Here is a 20,660-nt window from a genome sequence, read left to right as displayed (position 1 = left end):
TGATTTATTGAATAGTGAGCAAACCCACTTAAACTATAGTTGTCCATATGAATCACTAATTTTCATGTTTCTAATTAAAATGTAAACAGTGTAATGAAGACATCAAGTTTTTAGGCAAATGTCTCTTCCAGTGCCACTTGGGGTATGGTAATTACTGAAGCAGATCTATGGATGCTCCCGAATCCTCTACAAGTCCAGATTAAAAGCATTACTGCTAAACCTTGCTTTTTACACCAGGGAATTGTGTTCTCTAACCTATTCCCAGTTTGCTTACAGATGCATATCTGTACAAGCCTTTATAACTAGCCATTAAAAAAAAATAAAAATATCAAAATAGACATTTATTACATAAACTGAACAGTTTGTGGGGGGAAAAATGTAAATTAATTTAAAATAAGATTTTATTTCACTTTTATGATTATACACAACTAGCATAGCAAAACCTGTGCTAAAAACTTATCATCTTACTGCTTCCTCCAGAAAAATATAGATTAATCATTACTAAGAGAATTTTTAAGAAAGCATAAATATTTCAAGCCTGTATTAAAATTCCTATTATCCCAAAATGCTTGCTTTACAGTCAATTAATTAAAAACATATTATTCAGAAAATATTAAGGAAAAAAGAAATCTAGTCACTGTAAAAAAAGGAAATGGTCATTGCAAATACAAAATGCTTGATGTGCACCTGAAAATCTTTTATCATATTTATTCCAGCCTTTATGTCTATATCTGAAATTTGTCAGAATGTATCCTAAAGCAAATGACCTCTCCTACATTTACCGAAGGAATACAGGTCCTCTCCTGCTTACAATCATTAATTGAGCCTGTCTGCTACAGCATCTTTCCTCTCCAAATAAGCCAGGATACTTGTTTTACATATTTACTGCCAAGCACTTGAACAGTCCTCTATTTTATTACAATACTGGGGTTTCCCCCCACCTCCCTCCCCTTTCTGGGGGATTTTTTTTTCCTGTGTTGTGAGTAGTTAAAGCTGCAATCCACAGTGATATAAAGCATCTAAAATGCCTAATATAAGAAGAGGTTTTCCTTCCTCCCTTCCTGGAGTCAAAAGTCCATATTCTGACTGGTAGAACCAATTTTCATATTATTTTTACATAAATGCTAGACAAGCATGTCTGCGTTGCTAACCTGAATCACAAAGATGAGAGTGCACAGAATGTACGTGTGCATGTGCATAAACATTTTGGTGGGTGGTCCACCATTTCAGTTCTATTTTACTAGTAAAGTATTGTATACAAACATGTGAATACTTCTCAGTAGAAAAACATATATATTATATTTTGGACTGCATCAAATGATAAAGCATCTTGTCTCTCAAATAAAAATGCGTTAGCAGAATAAAACAAAACAAACCACTACGTATACATTTCCTTCAAGTGTATTGTTCCAGCAAAAGCAGATTTAATTAGACAAACAGCATTTTAAGGGCTACTGCTTTATACCAGGGTACTCTAGAAAACGACAGGAGGTAGCAAGTGAAAACACCATTCTCATTTAGCTTTGTGGTAAAGAAAAATAAAAATAAATTACACACACTCACATATGCTAAATATTCTCTTTTTTAATTTTTTTGTTTCTTATGGACTGAGACAATGGGGAAATCTTATGTCTTCACAACAGTTTCAAGGCCACAGTAATCAGGTGTAATTTTTAATGAACACTGACTGTTTGGTGCTCATTCAAGGTATTTCATTAGGAGGTTATTCATTTAAAATAAATGTTTCAACCATATCAAGCTGTAACCTTTCTTGAAATGTAAATGAATGGTTTAAATGAGAAGATTAATAAAGAAGGGATGTTCCAATTCCAAGCATGGCACGCTATGTATTTTTAAATTTGTCTATGCCAGATGCTGTCAGTCAGAACAAAAAACTGTCCAAGCAGACAATCTGTGCGTCTGAATGTTGATCATGTTGGAAAGTAAAGGGGGAGGGGGGAGAGAGTGTGTCAAGGATTCATGGTCCTTCATCTTTGCAGTAGAGCAAACACGTCTCTCAGTATAACGACAGACAGCTGCTTCCACTTTCTAATGTGCCCTAACTTAGATCACTGAAAGAATTGTCAGCACTCAGAGAAACACACAAAGATAACACAGCCAGCTGCCATGAAGGGGGAAACAGCACAGCTCAGAAGAAATGGGATTTGTTCCATTTGCATGATGCTGGCTCCCTTGGGCCCCTTTCTTTCAAATCCAAAGCACAAAAGACAACACTTAACATATTTGCTTAAAGATGACAACCTCATGTTGATTTCATTTGGATGTAACAGTGTCAGGATTACAGATATAAGAATATATTATATCTGTAACAGAGACTGACAAATGTATCCATCAGTGAAACTGTCTGATTCATCTGCTTATATAGCCATTTTACCATCCCAAGGGTGCCATCTAAGTAGTAACTTTAGAAGACTGAAGGTCTAATTTTATTACACTACATTTCAACGTACTAAACAATATTATTTCTAAAATAGATCATTTTTATTGGAAGTCTCCCTGATGAAAAATCCAGTAGACATCGGAGAATTTATGAACTGTATGGGTCCTTTGAACTCAATATACTGGCCATTTTAAGCAACTAACTTTATACACGATCAAAACCTAAGCTCAAATAATTGAACTGGAGTTAAAAACATAGATGATAATGGTGCCTATTTTAATATTGCATTGTAGTCTGTCACTATTTGAATATCTGCTGTTTGGGGGTCCATCACTATTTAAAACACTTTTCGCTGCAGTTCTGCAGCAGTAAAAGAGTTTCTGCAGTAGAAACTCTGTGAACAATGATTGTTCTTCAGTACGCTTTGACCACCTATGTAATCTAAGTTTTGGTTGAGGTTTTCACTGGGTACTCCAAAAGTCATGTGAAAGTGACTGAAAGCTGAACACAGTACTCATTGCATTACACTATACCTGCAGAAACAGAAAACCAAACTAAAGGGCGTGGGTTTGCAAGATCTCCTAATCTGCACAGTTTTGTGGACTGGTCCCTTTTTAAATCAGATGAAACAACTGGGCTGTGGTTAGATTCTTGCTAGTTTCAAACACTTTACATTGAACTGTTTGATGGTGAAATTAGCCCCTTTGCCACACCAACACCAGTAAATGACGGCAGAACGCTCCCTACATGAACTGCTTTGTCTAGAGGAACTTGAAACTGCTTGTTGCTATCTGCTGCCACCAAGAACTGCACTGTAATTCACTAGATTGAAGTTGTTTTGTAAAATGGAGTTAACTGCTGTACGTGGAATTTCAGCACAGCAGAGGGTTACCAATCATTATTTTCAATTTGTTTGGTTTCGAGCAATGGGGCTGGATGGGAGGAGCAATGAGCAGGACAGCAATGGGAAGAGCAAGATTAGACACACTGGCTTGTAGTGCAAGATGCCACAGCATTAAAATGAGAAAAACTACAATAAAATCTCTGATCTGAACTCCAGTAAAGCTAAGAGGGGGAAAAAAAAATAAATCAGATTTTATACATGTATATAGATTTTAAAAAAATAAACATTCAAAAGGCCTCTATTCAAGAGTTACCTTATGTTTTAGATATTGAAAATGGACTTTAAAATTCCCAAAGGTAAATTATCTCTATTCATATTTTGCCATCATTCAAGTTTAAATCACTCTCCACTATAAGTGGTTCGGTTGTTGAACTGGAAATGGAAAAGGAACCATTTATGGACAAGTGCACATGAACAAAAATTAAGCTGTAAATATCTGGGCTGAGCCATTACTGTAGTCCAGAAACATCTGGGGCTAAAGCCGTGGCTGGGCTCCATTCCTTCTGTGTTCAGATAATTGTTTAGATGATTTATAACTTATTGTTCCGATTAAAAATGGTTTAAAGTGAAATTTGGGGCCTGAATTCTAAAGTGAAGACGATTTTGCTCTTGCTTTCATTTGCTCAGAAGGAAATAATTGTTTGTTTTTTTTTAATCCTGTTTTCCTCCCCTCTTCTGTATTTAAGAGGTAAAATGTTCCACCACAAGGACAAAATTCACATTTTTACAAATTCAGGCCAAAGACACAATACATGCCCTCCACCATCAAAAAATCAGAGAACAACCATTCAGCTTTGATTCCATTTGCTCAGTGCTTCAATACTCCCCATCTAAACTGTTTTTAAAATTGTTTTCCCTACATAAATACCTTACAAAAATTAAAGTCATATAACTGTATCAATATTTTCACAGCATATTTACTTGTCCCTGCTATTTCAGTCCATCCAAGTCAGTTAGTTCTACCTATACACAATGCCATGGGGGATGTGGGTAGAGACTCTGCTGTAGGCACCCCACCAGCACCCAGAAGAGACCACAACCACTGTGTCTCTCATAGAGGTGTTTGACTCCAGGACTTGCTTCCTCCCACTCAATTCAACATACCCCAATTTTTCTGGCTTTCAGAACAAGCTACTAAAGCCACCCATTTTAGACAGGGTGGAAGTGAACGGCCCAGGATATTGTAGTTTGGTGGACAATGATAAGGGATATGTATGGATGAAATCAATCCTCTACTGGTAGATAGAAAAAAATACTCTTTCCCAGGCAGAACAATGGGGACCATTTCTGACTGTAAACAACTGTGTCATCAAACACTTGGTTATTTAAGACTGACCAGATACCTTAACTATATTTCCTACCATTTTCCATGGGAGCTAAAGCTTATTCTAAAAGTATTCCTAACCCTGCAGAGATTAGGTTTGTAAAGGGGTTAACTATGCAGCCCTCCAGGTTTTTGTTCAGGTTTCTGTATGCTGAGCTGTTTACTGAACACCTCCAAGACACAACACTAAACAATGAAGTCTGCAACCTCTTGTGTATGCCAAGACTGAAGAGGCATACAAGTGACTGTCTCAGTCTCTGACAAAAAGTTGACTATATGACTTGCAAAACAATTCCATTATTTCTCCAGTAAGTTAATTAGCCATTGGCCACAGGTGATCAAGACGTAAAAAGTACAATGTAGCACTTCCACAGGTTGTGCTCTGTCTTGGATTTTTTTTCCCCTTGAATCTACATGAACTACAGTTATTGTCAAACCAACAAAAACTCTTTGACATTTTGAGGCAATGGAAAACTTTGCACATGAGGTTGCAGCAACCCCAATACACTTTCCAAACTGTTCATAGGTTATTGTCAAATTCTCTCAACAAGATCTGGTCCAATATTGCTTGTGATGTACCTACCATACATTTCACATACCAATCAGGTTTTGAAGTTTTTGTAATTTTAAATGAAAGATTTGAAAGCTAGATAGGAATTGAGCATAGATCTTACTATTATAGGCCAGGAAACTACAAAGTAAACAAAACAAATCTCCTAAACTTTTATTGGATTCTTTCTCAGTTTTTTCTTATGTTGTATAGAATGTAGAAACTCAGCAATGTAGTTAAACTTCATGGCTCAACAATAATTGTTTATTTATGCAATTAAAAACTAAGTTTGCCTAGAGTAGCAGGCCTATTGGTTCAACTACACTAAGGATTTAACAAAGTCATCAGCAGGAGATACTTTTCCTCCTTCTAAAATCTACATGTTCCAACTACATTTCAGTTCTAATTGGCAAAATTATATTTAAAAAGACTCAAACAGAAAGTTTCCAAGTTAAACCAGTACACTTTTGGAAAAAGTTGTGTTTGGTTAATGACAATCTGAGTGACAAAATATACTTAAATGTATATTTCTCCCTAAGCATACTGAAGTTCTTAGTCCAAAAATGAACTATGGATTAGGGTATGTCTTAATTTATCACATGAATCTGAGAATTCTTGCTCTTTTGCTCTACATCAGTAGATCAAAGGAAAATTTGAAGCAAACTATCAGATTCATTTGAATTATTGGAGATCTTCTCATTTCTGCTGGTGATATGCTGGGTTAGAGAACCAGTCAAACATTTGAACTGGAGGACAAGTATGACTTCACATAAATACCAACTTTAGTAACAATAGTCCATAAGAGAAAAAACTGTAGTATGGCATTTCACAAGAGAAAAGGCTTGAGCAATTGAACCTAGGTGACTGGAGTGCAGTTAACTGGTTTTAATCCCACCTGAATTATTTATTATCTGCATTTTAGTACATAATAAATTTTAGTACCTAATTTTACAAGTCTCAAATATTGTGCACTGGCTTTTGTAATCTTTACTGCAATAAAGAGCAATGTATACCTAGAGAAGAGAAAATAAAAAGAAAAAAGTAAACAGCATAACAAAGAAAAAAACCTTCCCTCAGATTAAATAAACAAATAAATGTTAAAAAAAAAAAAAAAAAAAAACCAAAAAAAAAAAAACCCAGAAAAGCAAACCACTTAACGTAGCAAAACTTCAGGAATAACAAGGAATACAAACAGAGATTTCATTTATGCCACATAAATGTGATTGTCTCTGTAGGTGCCAGCGCTAAAACTTTTCTGGAGATGATCGTGAGGGTCTGGCAGAGGAGGCTATTGGCATGCCCTCTAGAGGCTGGATGTCTGGCCAAGGAACTTTGCAGCAGCTACTAAAATACAGAGGAAGGTACCAGAATGGGACCTGTAAACAATGCTTACTCTTTTTAATCTTTTAAGAATATTTTATATATTCCAAGACACTGAAAGTACTAACACAGCAAACCAAGCCTCTAAAGGATTCCTGTCAAGTATAAATACATGCATAAACACAAGATATAATTGAAAAAGTCTTTGCTTAATGAGCTCATAGGTGCTTTGGCACAGTGCATAAAATGCAGATTTGAAATTTTAAGATGATGTATCAATTCCCACAGCTGAGCTTTGGAATCAAAATAGGAAAAGAAAAAAAGAATCTATTCAGCATCAGTTAAGATTCAGGTTACACTTTACCATAACATGGAACTACAACCTACAAATAACAACAATAAATGTTCTTATCACCCAACCTGTGAACTCATAAAGTGCAGATCTTTTTAAAGGCAAAAATAACTCAGGGTAAAACTAGGGTCAAATTTTGCATTGGCAGTAGGTAAAAAGCTCTAATATACCTAGTCAGTCATACAATAGCTGAAATATAGCCCACAAAACACTTAATAACTCAGTCCAAGAAGCATCTCACCAAGTGGAATTTGGTGCACAAATGCTAATTAATAGATTATTTTTTTCTTAAATGATACATGATTTTTATCCTTATTTATTTTATTACTGACAGCAAGACTTATTACAGCTAAATAGGAAACAAACTTGCTTGCCTGTAATCCAGCATTGAATTATCCATGACACTTCAGAAATCATACACCAGTAAATTATATTATGGTGTAAAAGAAATCCCTCCTGAAAGTATTAATCCTATAAGAAACATGGATATACAAGATTTCACTTCTTTCAGTGCCTTTTTACCATATAATGAACATATTAACAGCTATTCAGTCACAGTCTTTTGCTTAAAATACCTGTTTGAAACTAGTTGGTATGTACAGTAAAAGGAAACATCATGAGGAAAATAGTTATTTTGGCCTCATAGAGGGTAGTTAAATGATAAATTAACAACATTAATGAAAATCTCATTATTGCAACTATATAATACTATCGTGCCTATTCATACTTAATTTTCTTGTAGAAATTACATTATACAATACAGTATATAATCAGTTCTGATTGGTGGTAAGAGAGAACTAGTCGTTAACTATGGCTAAAATGATCAGTTTTCCAGTGCAGTTGTCTTCTAATTAAATCTAAGTGTGGAGAACAGTCATTGCGATATGCTATGGTGATTTGCTTGGAAGTATTTTTTTTCAATTTGTTTTTTCCCCTCTGCTTACCAGAATACCTTATACTTTTCAAAACTAGAGCAGGGGGAAAAAATAAACAAACAACAACCACACACAAAAAAGCCCCCACAAAATGCTTCTGGCAGATGCCATGCCAAGGCATGTATTACCATCCTTCTGCCCACATTCAGGAATGTAACTCAACTATTTCTTAGCTCTTCCTTACTAACAGGTACTAACTGAAAAGCTCAGATCTGCACCTCAGCTGCTATTTGAAAAAGACAAGCTTCTTAATGACAGAATAGACTGCCATTTTATTAGCAATAATGTAAATACAGTTGTAGTACTCAATGCTGCATCAAGCTACAGTGATTCCAATATTTACTGTTGGCTGCTAGGGATTTCACTCAATCTCAGTTCTGCTCCAGAACAGCTTCCAGCTGAGCATCTGGCAGTACTGTGTCCCTGAGCAGATACCCAGAGAGCCTGGCACCCCAGAAGCATATTAAACGGGCATAGGTTTCCCCTCAGTTTATGGTTAGCATTTTCTATAAGATCAGACTTGTTATATCAGAATCTTCTTATCTTTATAACAAAAGACTGCAGGTCACCTGGTAGAGGACACAACAGATACTAAAGTGATTACAGCCTGCATCTTAGTCCAAAGACAGAATTACATGTGTGTTGGTAGGGATGCCAGTAAAACCATGCAGAATGACACTTTTCTGTGTTTTGGAAGCATAGTATTTCTACATTTTGTATATTTCAAATACAAACTTCACTGTGGCAGAGTAAGCCTGAGAGGCTGGGAACAGGGCAGAGGGGCTATGGGACGTGGGTAGGCAAAAAGAAGGAAGCACGAAATGTCTTTGAAAAGCCAGGAAGGAGAGCTTCTATTTCTCTGCAATGGGTTTATATCATCCAGGCTTAAATAATGGTATTGCAAATTGAGGCCCAGGGGAATTTGGAGAGTACAAGAGAGCTTTTGTTCACCAAACCCCAAAAGATACGTGGGAGATTTGGGGGTTTGTTTCCATTTAAATGGCATATGTATTTCTAAACCGTAAGTTAAACTATTTTGCTCTGTTTATTGTAAGGCCTTGATCCAGTACCTGTCAGGACATCTCTTTAAAGTAACAATTATCTGTTACTGTACTTCATGCTTTCATTTATTTCTCCTTAGAACTTTTGGGGAAAAAAAAGAAGAAAGCAACAAATCCAGTGTAATAAACTTCATAAAGAAAAAAAAATTAAAATTACAGGGGTTAGTAGAAAGCAACAGAGAAAGAAAAGCACGGCTAGAAGGAATGCAAGCTTGCCAGTGTAAACAGAGAAGCTAATTAGTATGTTGTGATTTAAAAACATATTCTGTTATCAGAAAGCAAAATAGAAATCTGCATTAAAAATCCCAATCTTCTTCTGAAATTTTTAAAGCATGTGGACAAAAACGTAGGCACATACAAACATATGCCTCTGCTCCCCGCTCCCCACACACATGCACAGATATAAAATTGGGTTACTCCTCTGTAAATAGCTTTAGCTCACATAAATATATCTCAGGATTTTAGGTGTACTGTTTCACACTGTAAGATTTCTATACAAAACCAGTTTAATCTAACTCCTTCTGATTATTATTAGAAACTCATTATTTGAGGACATCTATCTTTACAGTAACTACGCACCATTAAGGAGCACAATGCCCATAATTGTATAAAAAAGCTGGGGGGGGGCGGGCAGGGAGGGGAGGAGGAAGGAAAGGAGGGGAGGGAGAAGAGGATCAGGAGGGAGAAGGTAACTAAGGGAGATTTTGCAATTAGAACAGCATCATCTACTCTGCATTTTGCTACCTGGAACATTTACATAGTAACAAATGGAGTTTAAAGTTTCCTCCACCCAAAATCACAAATGAGTCATTTGTTATACCTTTATGTAACACACACATTTTTTTGTCCTGATTAATTTAAAATGTGTTCTTGCAACTGCCTAGAAAAATCAAATGCCCTATTTACTCTATCATACAGCATTAATACCTCAAGAGGGAGATTGTAGCATTTAAGAAGTACAAATCAAGCTAATGCCTACTGTTTTGCTGGGCAATCCCTCCTAACATCCATCACCTGGCTTCTAAGATTTGTTACACACCTACATAACAAACAAATTGCAGCGACTTGGTGCCTCTGATAACTGAGCACCCAAAAGTGGAAACCTGAATTGCACTTGTTGTGATGCAATACTACTCATGATGTTATCTCAGCCTGCAGCTGTTGTAGCAGCTCTGAAACAGAATGGAACAGTAACTTCAGCCAAAACCGACTTTCCTATCATGAATGAAAGCAATGATTACTACTACCTCTACACGGCTGAGAGGTGGGAAGAAGGTGTTTGCTATTACTTAATAAATAAACAACTTTCCTTAATTAGTGGTAAAAATTATTACTCAAAATTAATTCTATTGTCAGTCAGTCATTCTGTACCATATGCATAAGCTGTGCAGTCACAAAAAAAAAAAAAAAAAATTAAAAAAAAATCACATTATAACATTTCTAACTAGTGAAAAATAAGAAAGTCATTCCTTAAGATGCTTGTTATTCACTGTCTCTATAATCACAGGATGGGATATACTTTACCTACATCTAACTTTAAAATATTAAACAAACAAACAAACCAACCAAACAAACCCCCCCCACAAAACACGTCTAAACAAAGGCTTCATAAACTTACTTAAATATGTGTCTCAACAAAGACGTTCCCTGCATATTAAGGTGTGCTTTTGGTTACACTGACAAATGCTAGGGGCCAAATAGCAAGAAGTGCTTCATACCTCTCATTACATTGTACTCACTGACTTTCAGCTTCATCCCTTTACCAACACTAACATGAATCTGAATAATCGATTCAATTCCTTGACAGGACTACCTTGGTATCAGCTGAATTAACATTACCACTCAAGTTTTTAAACTGAAAGTCAAAAAATACACCAGTGTTGCAGCATGAAGAACATCTACACAGGACAAGAAATTACATGAATGAGAGTCAGAGAGCAAAATAAAAGTCAAGAATTAAAAAAAGCTTGATTGTTTCATGAACAGTTTCCAAAATGTATTTATTTCAGCTTTTATCCAAGGCAGAGTAAGAAATAAAGAATTCTTAGACATTTGATAAAGACCTGAAAACTTACTATCTTTAAAATAGAATATCCAGCTATCCCGTGTATGTTCAGCACTGCACCAGCATAGACATATAGTTAATACAAAGCTGCAGATCTAACACTAGTGAACACAAAGCCACTTGAATTTGTAAATTAAGTGTACGTTCAGCTGAAGAGTGAGCAAATTTACAGTCTCCTTCCATAATAAAAACAACTGAATCTTGCTAGTTTAAACCCAGCAGTTTCCTGACTGGATGGAGATATCCAGTACATGAATTATCATAGATAATTTTAAGCCTATATCAATTTAATTTAAAAATATATACACTATTTTAATGCCTCTATTTTAATCACACAATCAATTAAGGTTTAAAATCTTTAGCAAACTCCGTATGTATTTTAAATAAAACTATTTTATAGAGTACAAGAAAGGATCCATATTCTTCAAACTGAGTTTGCATACAGCAACACTGCACTATTCTTTTAGAGCTGTGAGAGGAAAAAGAATTGTATCCATATACCAAGAGTATATTTCTACAATACTGTATATAGTGATGTGGTCTACAAATGCCAACAACAAGGAACTCAAAATAGGATCAATTCTTTTCTTTCTCAGAAACAATCTTGTAAGCATCTGAGTTCCCAAAGACATAAAAGAATAGTTACTTTTCTGAGATCTTTTGATATTGCTCTTCATGGTGGAGCTGTCTATGAGTGATGGGAAAGATCTCTTTTGAAAGTAAATGGTGCACCTTCAAGTGTGTTCAGATACATCTTTGCTGATCCTTTCTATGTTTCTCAAGTTTCACTTGAAAAGGATGCTTGATTTTTTTTTTTAAATTTGGCTTAGGTATCACAATGGGATACCTTATATCAGTCAGTGCTTGCAAACCTTATTCTTCCAGCATAGAATCTAGCTGTTTCTTTCTCTGTATCAACACAGGAGGCTGAAGTAATCAGATAGGTCTAAAGAAGACAAAGGACGCTAACATGCACTTTCTCAGAACCTGTGATAAGTTCATACTTTCAACATGACCACACTGAGCCATAAGGTATATAAATAGCTACTTTTAATCTAAAAGCACAGCTATCATTGAAGTTTGTATAGCAGGTCTACCAGTATTTTAAATGTCAATATTGATACTATTGTCAGAGATTAATAATTTCTACAAAAAAATTTATCATTCCCATCCACCCCCTGCTATCACTCAGTAGCACAAAGTAATTGTTGGCTCTTCCCCTCACTATGTCTCCGAAAGAAATGTACACATGGTAGCATCTGTCGTACTGTCTAGGAATATCTTTGCAGCAGTACAGCTCTTGCAGTTTTATTAAGTGATAATTCAAGATCACTGTATAAATGCTTTTTTATTAATGACCTGCTTGTATGCTAGAATGGAGGGGGACAGAAGAGGAAAAGCCTCTCAGAGGAAAATAGAGACATTACTTCCAACATGTTAAAAAGCAAACAGAAGTTCCTCTAAATCAGATAAAAACCAGCACCTTGAATGAGTACATAAAGATACATTCCTGCCACAAATATCCATAACCCACCAGGTACAGCCCCTTCTTCCATCTCCTCACAATATTAATTTTAAAATTCCATTCAGATTAGCAAGAGTAAAGCAAACATGCATTAATGTGTCCCTTAAGTATTTTATCACACTGAAGACGAGAAACAAAAAGTTTAATTATGACCCATACTGGAGAATCACTCATTCAGACCCTGCTTAATTACATGTGAGACAGCTATCTTAGATCATGAAGTTTGACCACAGTATGCTCTTACTGCTAGGGTATTAATGCAAGTAAGATACGGATTACTGAAACAAATTTATCATCACCAATCTCTAACCAGCTTGACACATGCACACGTTCAAAAATATCACACAATAAAAACTGTGGCATGCATCTTCATGCATCGAGCAATTTATGTATGGAAAATTAACTATATGGCTTAACAAAGAGTACATGACATTAAAAATAGAAGATGAAAGGGTTAAAAACAGATAATGAAAAGTCCAAGCAATATGTGATTTCAAGGAACCCAAACCAAAAATGGATCTACATCACCAAAATTTGCTACCACATCAAAGTAATCTCAGCATTTTTGTCCACAGCACTTCTGAGGATATTTGAAATTTAGCTCACAACATACCAGCAATAGCTGCACTGTACTTTAAAAGAACTGAGAAAACTGTTTCTTAGTAACAGTTAAATAAGACTGAAACTGTTGTTTCAGTTTCAAAAAGAAAATAAAATCAGCTAGTGACATAACAGTCATCTGTAGTTGCATTATTTTTAATTATAGCTGAGAGAGGTGAAACTTTTTTCCATATGCAGAAAAACGGTTCAAAGAACAAAGTTTTATTCCATTATTTAAATATAATAATGTATGCCTCTTCTTTCTATTGTACAAATACAATAACCATTGTAGGAAGAAGTGTTGCTTATATGATTAAACAAATAGTTCAGTATTATGACATGTTTGACAGGTACCGTTACTAGCACTATAGGAATAGACATACAATATTGTTATTATCATACTGTGTGTGCCGATGCCTCGTAGCAACATAACTCAGCAAAGGGGAAGCACAGACTAGGCATTTTCACCACTGCAGGCATCTCTGTAAACTCTTAATCAGTGGTGCTTTCTGCAGATTACGCTTTCTAGTATTCTTCCCATTCTCAAACTGACCTGTCAAAGCCTGATCTCCCTCCCAAGTTTTTCAAGACTTTGGTAAGCAAGACTAACCAACTACTTCTCTTTCCATTTTACCCTTACTTGTCACACAGCGAGACCAACATCAACAGGTATTTAGAAGCAGTAGTAGTGAAGTCCACTTGTATTTAGTAGGTTGCTGCAAATACAAATTGTCTTCTAAGAAACATAATACATATACACACATTCTCTTTAACATGCTGATCAGGAGGGTGGCATGTACACTTATTAAAGGACTGAAAGCCTTACATTTCCTTTGACCTCCATTACAGTTTAGGACTCTCTGCTCATTGAAGGATAAGGTTGTATTTGTCAAACCTATGGCAACATACTGCAAGTGGATTTTCTCTGTTCTTCCACATTACCTACCACCCTTTAAAGGAAAACAGCATCACTAAGGGAGATGTATTTGTTGGTTTGAGACTCCTAGATGTTTCTTTTTTCTCTCTCTTTTTTTTTTTTTTTTAAGAGAAAAGAAAAACTGAATAATTTTAAGGAATTTTCTTTACGCTCACGTTTCTCACACACTCTATAAAAATATCATTGACATAGGGTGAAAAGATCACATGCCTCACAGAAACAGAGCCAAGTACTCCAGTAAGGTTTTTCACCTGGAAAATATCCTTATAACTAATTCTATGTGTTGGAAATTTTTTATTACTATTTTAGCAACATAAAAACCTCCAGGCCTTTTCCTGTCTAGAGTTCCCTGAAGTGATCTTTCCCATAAGGAAGATAAGTTTTCACTTAGAGGATAGCATCTCTAACAGCAAGAGTTTAATACTCTGCAACAATATCGGGGATATGCAACCCTGAATTTACAGCTCTTCAAATTACTTTTATAGCTATGCTGTTCATTTTGGATCAGATGCTTATCTAAAATTCCATATATTCTGGTATCCATACTATCTGATTTAAAACAGCTACCAATAAGCTAAAGAACAGTACTAACAAAAAAAAATTAAAAGAGGCAAAAAAAAAAAAAAAAAGGAAAAGGAAAATCCACAGTGGGACCCGTAAATTACTGCAGCTCTTTAAAGCTAAACTGTTTTACACCAGCTAAGGATTGGGCCCAATATGCACAACTCTATTTCAGAGCTGATTTTTCTTCCACCTGCAAAGTGCCTTGCCTCTCCTCTGCTCTGTTTATAACACGTGAGAATTCTTTTTACAGTTCTTTTCATGCCTTTTCCTATCAATGACATATGAGGACAAAAAAAGTGCTGATTGATCTATTAATCAAGCTTTATTGACATATAATATTCCTTAATACTTCAGAAATATCTGCAGAGCAATTTCCACCAATCATAATATCAATGAATCAATGTAAAACCTCAGTAATTAAATTTATCAACTCAGTTATCAATACCTCTGGTACTTTATGAAAGTATTATGTGAAGTTTGTTCTCTTAAGGGATATATTGATTGAGGGCAAAGAGCCAAATATTTCTATATATCTGGGAATGCTAGATCGAAACTTGGTTTGTTAAAACAACATACCAATGTTTTATACACACACATCTCATGCTGATTCTGTACCATTAAACCCACTCCTGACAAGCAGATAAGCCTATTAATTGATGATTAAGACTACAGGAGGATCAGTCATTATATTCAATGCTTCTTGTGTGCATTCACTGAATAGACACATTGGCAAGGTCCCCACAGAAACATTTTCCCCTATTTTTTTAAAAAAGGAGGTGAGTATCTAAACAAAAGTAGATTTCAAAGCTTGTTCATGCAGCAGTTCATTTAAATCAATTAAATTTTGAAACTACAGCTTTACAGCCTGAAAGAGATCATCCCCTCTCTGTACCATATATAGTAGTCATTAATTGAAAGGTGAACAATAAAGCCTAAATATGACCCATCTGATGAGAGATGTATTAAAAACTAAAAGAAGCAAATAATTAAAAAAAAAATTCAAGTGTTTTACAGTTTATTTTTAAAGGGCTAGTATACAAACTATGCAGAAAATATTTTTAGTTGCTAGCTCTTTCTACATAGGTGTAAGTAAGTAGGGCACAAAAAGTTCACAAAGTGTCATTTTATCTGTTATAAGAAAAAGAGTAGTTGGATTTTTCTATCAAGGAGAAAAATGAAGAATTTTTGGCCCTGCTTAAACAAAAATGTCTTAAAGAACAGCTAATGGCATAGTACTGTCATTTTCCCCATGAAACATATAATGAAGATACTAATAACAATACAATACTCATACTTCCAAAATGCTGCTGGATAAAAGCAGCAAGTATCCCTGTGCTTTCACAGATACAGCAATAAACAAAAACTATTTGATTGAGTACTGATGATATCTTATTATGAAGGAGGGGAGGGGGAAATAATCACAAAACCCTCAAACCCACCAGATTCACGTAGGAGTCACATCCTGTTACAAACAAACAACAATGAGCCTTTATTACCACACTATGATTCCTTCATTTCAAACATGATTAATTAGCAAGTATAACACTCACCAAAATTCTCACCACACTGCTGTCAAATAGGTCTCTATCAAGTATCCATACGCAGTATGAGTCTCATATATGACACTGAAGAAGTCAAATCACCTTGCTTTAAGAAAACTTTTGCTCAAACAGTAGCAAAAAAAAAAAAAAAAGAAAAACCCAGCAACAAACACAAAACCCCTCTTCCATCAAAGGCATTCCTTGATAATCCAAACTCAAACTTCATGCAAAATGAAAAACTTTTCAAAAAGTTGTTAAACAGTGCAAATGGTTGAAAATAAGTAGAGAGAAAAGAGCAGTTTAGACTGACTTTATTTTGGTGGGGGGGGGGAGTTGCTTGGGGTTTTTTGTTTTACTTGAAACCTGAAATCTATGTTCAATTTTAAATACTTCTATTGAAAATGAAAGTGTGGTTGATAATTCAGAAATGGAAACAAAAAGGAGGAGAAGATCCACTTAACAGGACTCTTAACATGTTTAAAGTTGTGTGAACAGATAGCTTCGAATGTACCTTACTTGTGAAAAACATTACTTTGGCAGTGAAAGAAACTTTGCTTCACAGGGAGGAGAGGTAGAAACTGAGCTTACAAATACAGAAACATGACTGAGGTGAGAGAAAAATAAAGCTGGTTGCCTTCTCAAGCTGAACTCTACAAATCTCGTCACAAAATAAAACAACATAAAAAGGTTCAATTTGGAAGCAACAGATGTATTCCTAAGCAAGAAAACATCCCCAATGAAATAATGCACAGGCATACAGAGATCATCTTTAAAATACGAAAATAGATGCCCGCGTGACAAATAAAAAGCAGGCAGAAGACCCAATACCTCCTTGGTTTACCAGATTTGTATCACAGATACTTGATGATTTTGTCACACTCAGAGCAGAGTCATTTTTAAGTGCAAATGGGTCCTACTCTCCCCAGCTTTTTCAATTTTATAAATTTAGGATCAAAAACATCAAAGCAGCTTCCACTTCGGTCCTAACTTTTAGAGGATCAATGTGACAAGTCACTGCTTGATAGATGTTTCTCTTGATAAACGACTTGTTCAAAAGAGACATTGTAGCTTTCATTTCCTGACCACAACACACTCTTAATTTGCAACAGCAGAGCTGCTCGAGTGTGACTAGTTCCCACTTTCCAGCCTTTCAGGATTGTGGCACTGTCAGGCCACATACATGAGCAAAACAAAAACTCAGAAAGAGGTACATCCGCAACAAGAATGGTAGTGAAACTTTTCATCAGACAGGAGCCTGATTACATTTGATTTCTTCTAACAGTGGGCTTTTAAAGCCCCCTCTCAAGCACCTTCAATCCCTAACATCTTAGGGCATGGGGGAAAGATAGGAGAAATCATGTTTGGAAATATATACTTAAGTACCATGGAATATACACAGCTGCCTAATAGTATCGTGTTTATTATACATATATATATATATCTATAAAACTGATACTATAATTATTATTATTATCTGGGAATCACCTTTAACCATCCAAACCGTCCACACCATCCAATTTCAGCTCTCAGCATACTGTCCGATTCCCGATTTAAAATTTATAAATGTAATATCCTCCTCATCACAAGCAGCAGTCCAATCTGCTCTGAATATATATTACAGCTTTAACATCACAGAGGGAAATCTCCCATCTGGCAATCACATTCGCTCCAACAGCTCTAGGAAAAAAAAAAAAAAAAAAAAAAAAAGGTGGGGGGGGGGAAGGTCCGCTCTCACTTGCTCACTCTCCTCCTTAAAACATTTCTCAGGGCAAATTACGTGCATCTAAAATAAACAGTCACCTTATTGATTGCTTCAAAGTCAACAAGTTCTAAATGCAAAATGCAATCAGAGCATTCCTATCATATAGCACCCTGGATATGTTTAGCAATATAGTCACCTACAGCACCAAAATAGGAGTGTGCATTGTGCAACTGCTCCCTCAATTTCTTTCTTGCATTCAGATATGTTATTATGAGAGATCATCAGCCACACATGCCAGACCTCCCCCTTATCCCAAACACACACACTCACACACACACACACAAACGTACACACACATAGACAACACTTTCTTTCTCCTAGGGTCTCTCTCCATCCTTGTTTGTTCCTCTCACATGCAATTAAAAGCGAACATACCCTCTTTTTGGTTGCACAAAACAGACTAATAGTCACTTCTGTTGTTAGTTCTTTAACCTTAATTGCATACCTAGAGGTGAATCTACTGCACCACACGGAGATCTATTGAAATTCCCCATGCTCCATTTTATCTGACTTTTTTGGAGGAGGGGGTGGCATGGGGGGCTAGAGAGTGACCGTTAAAATGAAGTCAGTTTCAGCACCTGATTATTTCATTCTGTTACACGTTGAGAACAGAGCAGTGGGAGCCAGACACTTGTAAACTGAGCATAAAATATCACTTATTAAACAGTATTAAACATTTGGCCACAACAGTAATTGTGTTTGTTTACATGCAAAACACTCCCCCTCTCCACATCAGTTAAAACCTCTAGCAGATGATTACGCTGAAAGTGAGAGGGGAAAGCCGCTGGAGTTTAAATAAATTACTGAAAATTATTTGTTTTCAAAAGAAAAAGATGCATTTTAGGCATGTATGTATAACACAGCAGATATATAGGTGTATATATTCCTTGCTACACATTTTACCCTTCTTCAGCCACCGAGTTTTACTAATTTACATACCACTGGAGTTCAGTGGTGTATATAGTGCACTGCTAGTAACATGCAACTTTAGGTTTTACAACCAAGATCAATACAATGGACAAAACTAATGCTATAATCAAAGCAGAAATAAACAAATGATAGCAAGAGAAAAGAAAAATGTTTATATACACACACAAGTCAAAATATGTTACTAAACATTAGGTATTTATTACAAAATATTTGCATGCAGAGTGCTCGGTGCATTATCATGCTATTTAAATTTGTCTTTGCTATTTAGATGCAAAGGAAGTAGATCCCAAAACGGACATACCATAAACACTGGTGCTACTGATCATTTCTTGCTGGCAGCACAAAAAGCTGAATTGGATTTTTCACAAGCAGGAATTCCAAAGGTTGCTTTTCATTAAAGCCACTTTTCCTCTCAGCTATCAAATGTCACTGCCTTGAAACGTGGGCCCTTTCGTCAGGTATTCATTTAACCTACATGCATATAATTAAGTGGGAAAGCAACATCAACAAAAAGGGGATCTCAGATCACAAGAGAAGAAAGAAAGGGGGGAAAAAAAGCACATGACCAGGAATGCAAGTCCATGTCAATTTCACTCACTCCCATTGAAACTAACAAGAGCTCCAGGGAGGATAGTAATAGGATCAGTGGATTGTATATACCATTAAATTATACATCTTTCTCTCCCTTCCGAGCCAACAATACGCCCACCACGCTGTACCCCCTCCAAGATGATGTGCTTACATTTTACTGCAACAGCTCCTCTGACATATTCGTGTTCCCCCTCCAGCTAAGACACAACAATTTAAACCTAACTTTTGTTTTGCGATATTATTTGCACTTATTTGCTCAGAAGTTAGTTGCCTCAAAGTCCAGCCCCGCGTTACCTGCAGTTTATTATTTACAATGCAACTTAAAAATAAATCCAATTAGGAGGAGGAGGAGGTGAGGAAAGAGCTTGCAATCGCGAACTCTTAATCTGCCTACTATTGTTGGCAATGATCAAGGAGGAAAAACCATGCACCGCGATTGTATATTTGTACTTTCCAGACTATGATTAAGAAAGCAGATCGGAGCGTTTAGTATCAGAAAACGACTACGAATTAGGCAAAATATTTAGGGAATGAGCAGGCGATTAAAAAATACGCGTCTCTCTCGGAAAGCTTTAAGATTAAATAAAATTTAAAACGATGGTAGGAAGACTGGGGGGGGTGGGGGGGGGAAATCCTCTTACCTGGAGATTTGGTACAAGAACCCGATAGGTTAGAGTAGCATCGATCCGATGTGTTTGCTGATGAATGGGGACTCGGGTTAAGTGAAGGTGCCTATGATTTGAAATCATTCCAAGTTTTTGAAGGGAAGACTGACTGCAGCCTCTGCCATGTTGGAATTTCAAACCCAAAACAGCTGCTTTGCAAGGAGCCAGCATGCCAGCAGCTGGACGCCTGCGCAGAGCGCCGCCGAGCCAAATTCAAATCACTTTCACGCGAAGAGGCAAAGATCAGTTTTCAAAGGGGGAGCGGCTCGGGGGGCGGGGGCGCTCCGCGGCCCTGCGCGCCTGGGATGCCGCTTCCCGCGGGGGGCGGCGGGGCGCCCGCGTCGTGGTCCCGCAGTCGCTCTCCGGAGCGGCGGGACGCGGGCAGCAGGTTTCCTCCGCGGCGGCGGCGGTTGTGCTCCCCCCAGGCACGGCGGAGCTCCGCGGCGCGGGGTGGCTGGGGGAGGGCCGGGGCCTAGCGGCGGCCCGTGCCCATGGGGCAGGCGGTCGGAGACCCGGCGGCCAAGAATGCCGCGGTGGACCCTCGCGGCCGCTCCGCACCTCCCCGCCTGGGGCCGGGGAACGTCCCAGCTCGGCCAGCGGCGGCCTGCGCGGCTGCCCTCGCCTGCCGGCTTC

At 36.9% G+C, this 20,660-nt stretch overlaps 1 protein-coding gene across 2 annotated transcripts in view; it reads right to left on the bottom strand.

The window, feature by feature from the left end:
* The window catches only part of FIGN (fidgetin, microtubule severing factor), a 102,827-nt gene extending 82,447 nt beyond the window's left edge, over nucleotides 1-20,380 (bottom strand). The window contains exons 1-2 of one of the 2 annotated variants that reach the window (XM_068138749.1): nucleotides 20,004-20,380; nucleotides 19,073-19,242 (exon numbers count right to left, since the gene is read on the bottom strand). In XM_068138749.1, the coding sequence (XP_067994850.1) occupies nucleotides 19,073-19,097 (25 nt within the window). In that variant the 5' untranslated portion in view covers nucleotides 19,098-19,242; nucleotides 20,004-20,380. The remainder of the gene's footprint in view (nucleotides 1-19,072; nucleotides 19,243-20,003) is intronic. The other variant, XM_068138750.1, reaches the window with a different exon arrangement.
* Nucleotides 20,381-20,660: the final 280 nt, after the last annotated feature.

This window comes from Melanerpes formicivorus, unplaced genomic scaffold (genome assembly GCF_026170545.1).
Source record: "Melanerpes formicivorus ecotype bairdi unplaced genomic scaffold, bMelFor1.0.p_v2 SCAF_5, whole genome shotgun sequence".
Lineage (NCBI taxonomy): Eukaryota > Metazoa > Chordata > Aves > Piciformes > Picidae > Melanerpes > Melanerpes formicivorus.
Note: the sequence above shows the minus strand (reverse complement) of the source record. Positions and strands in the feature narration are given on the sequence as shown.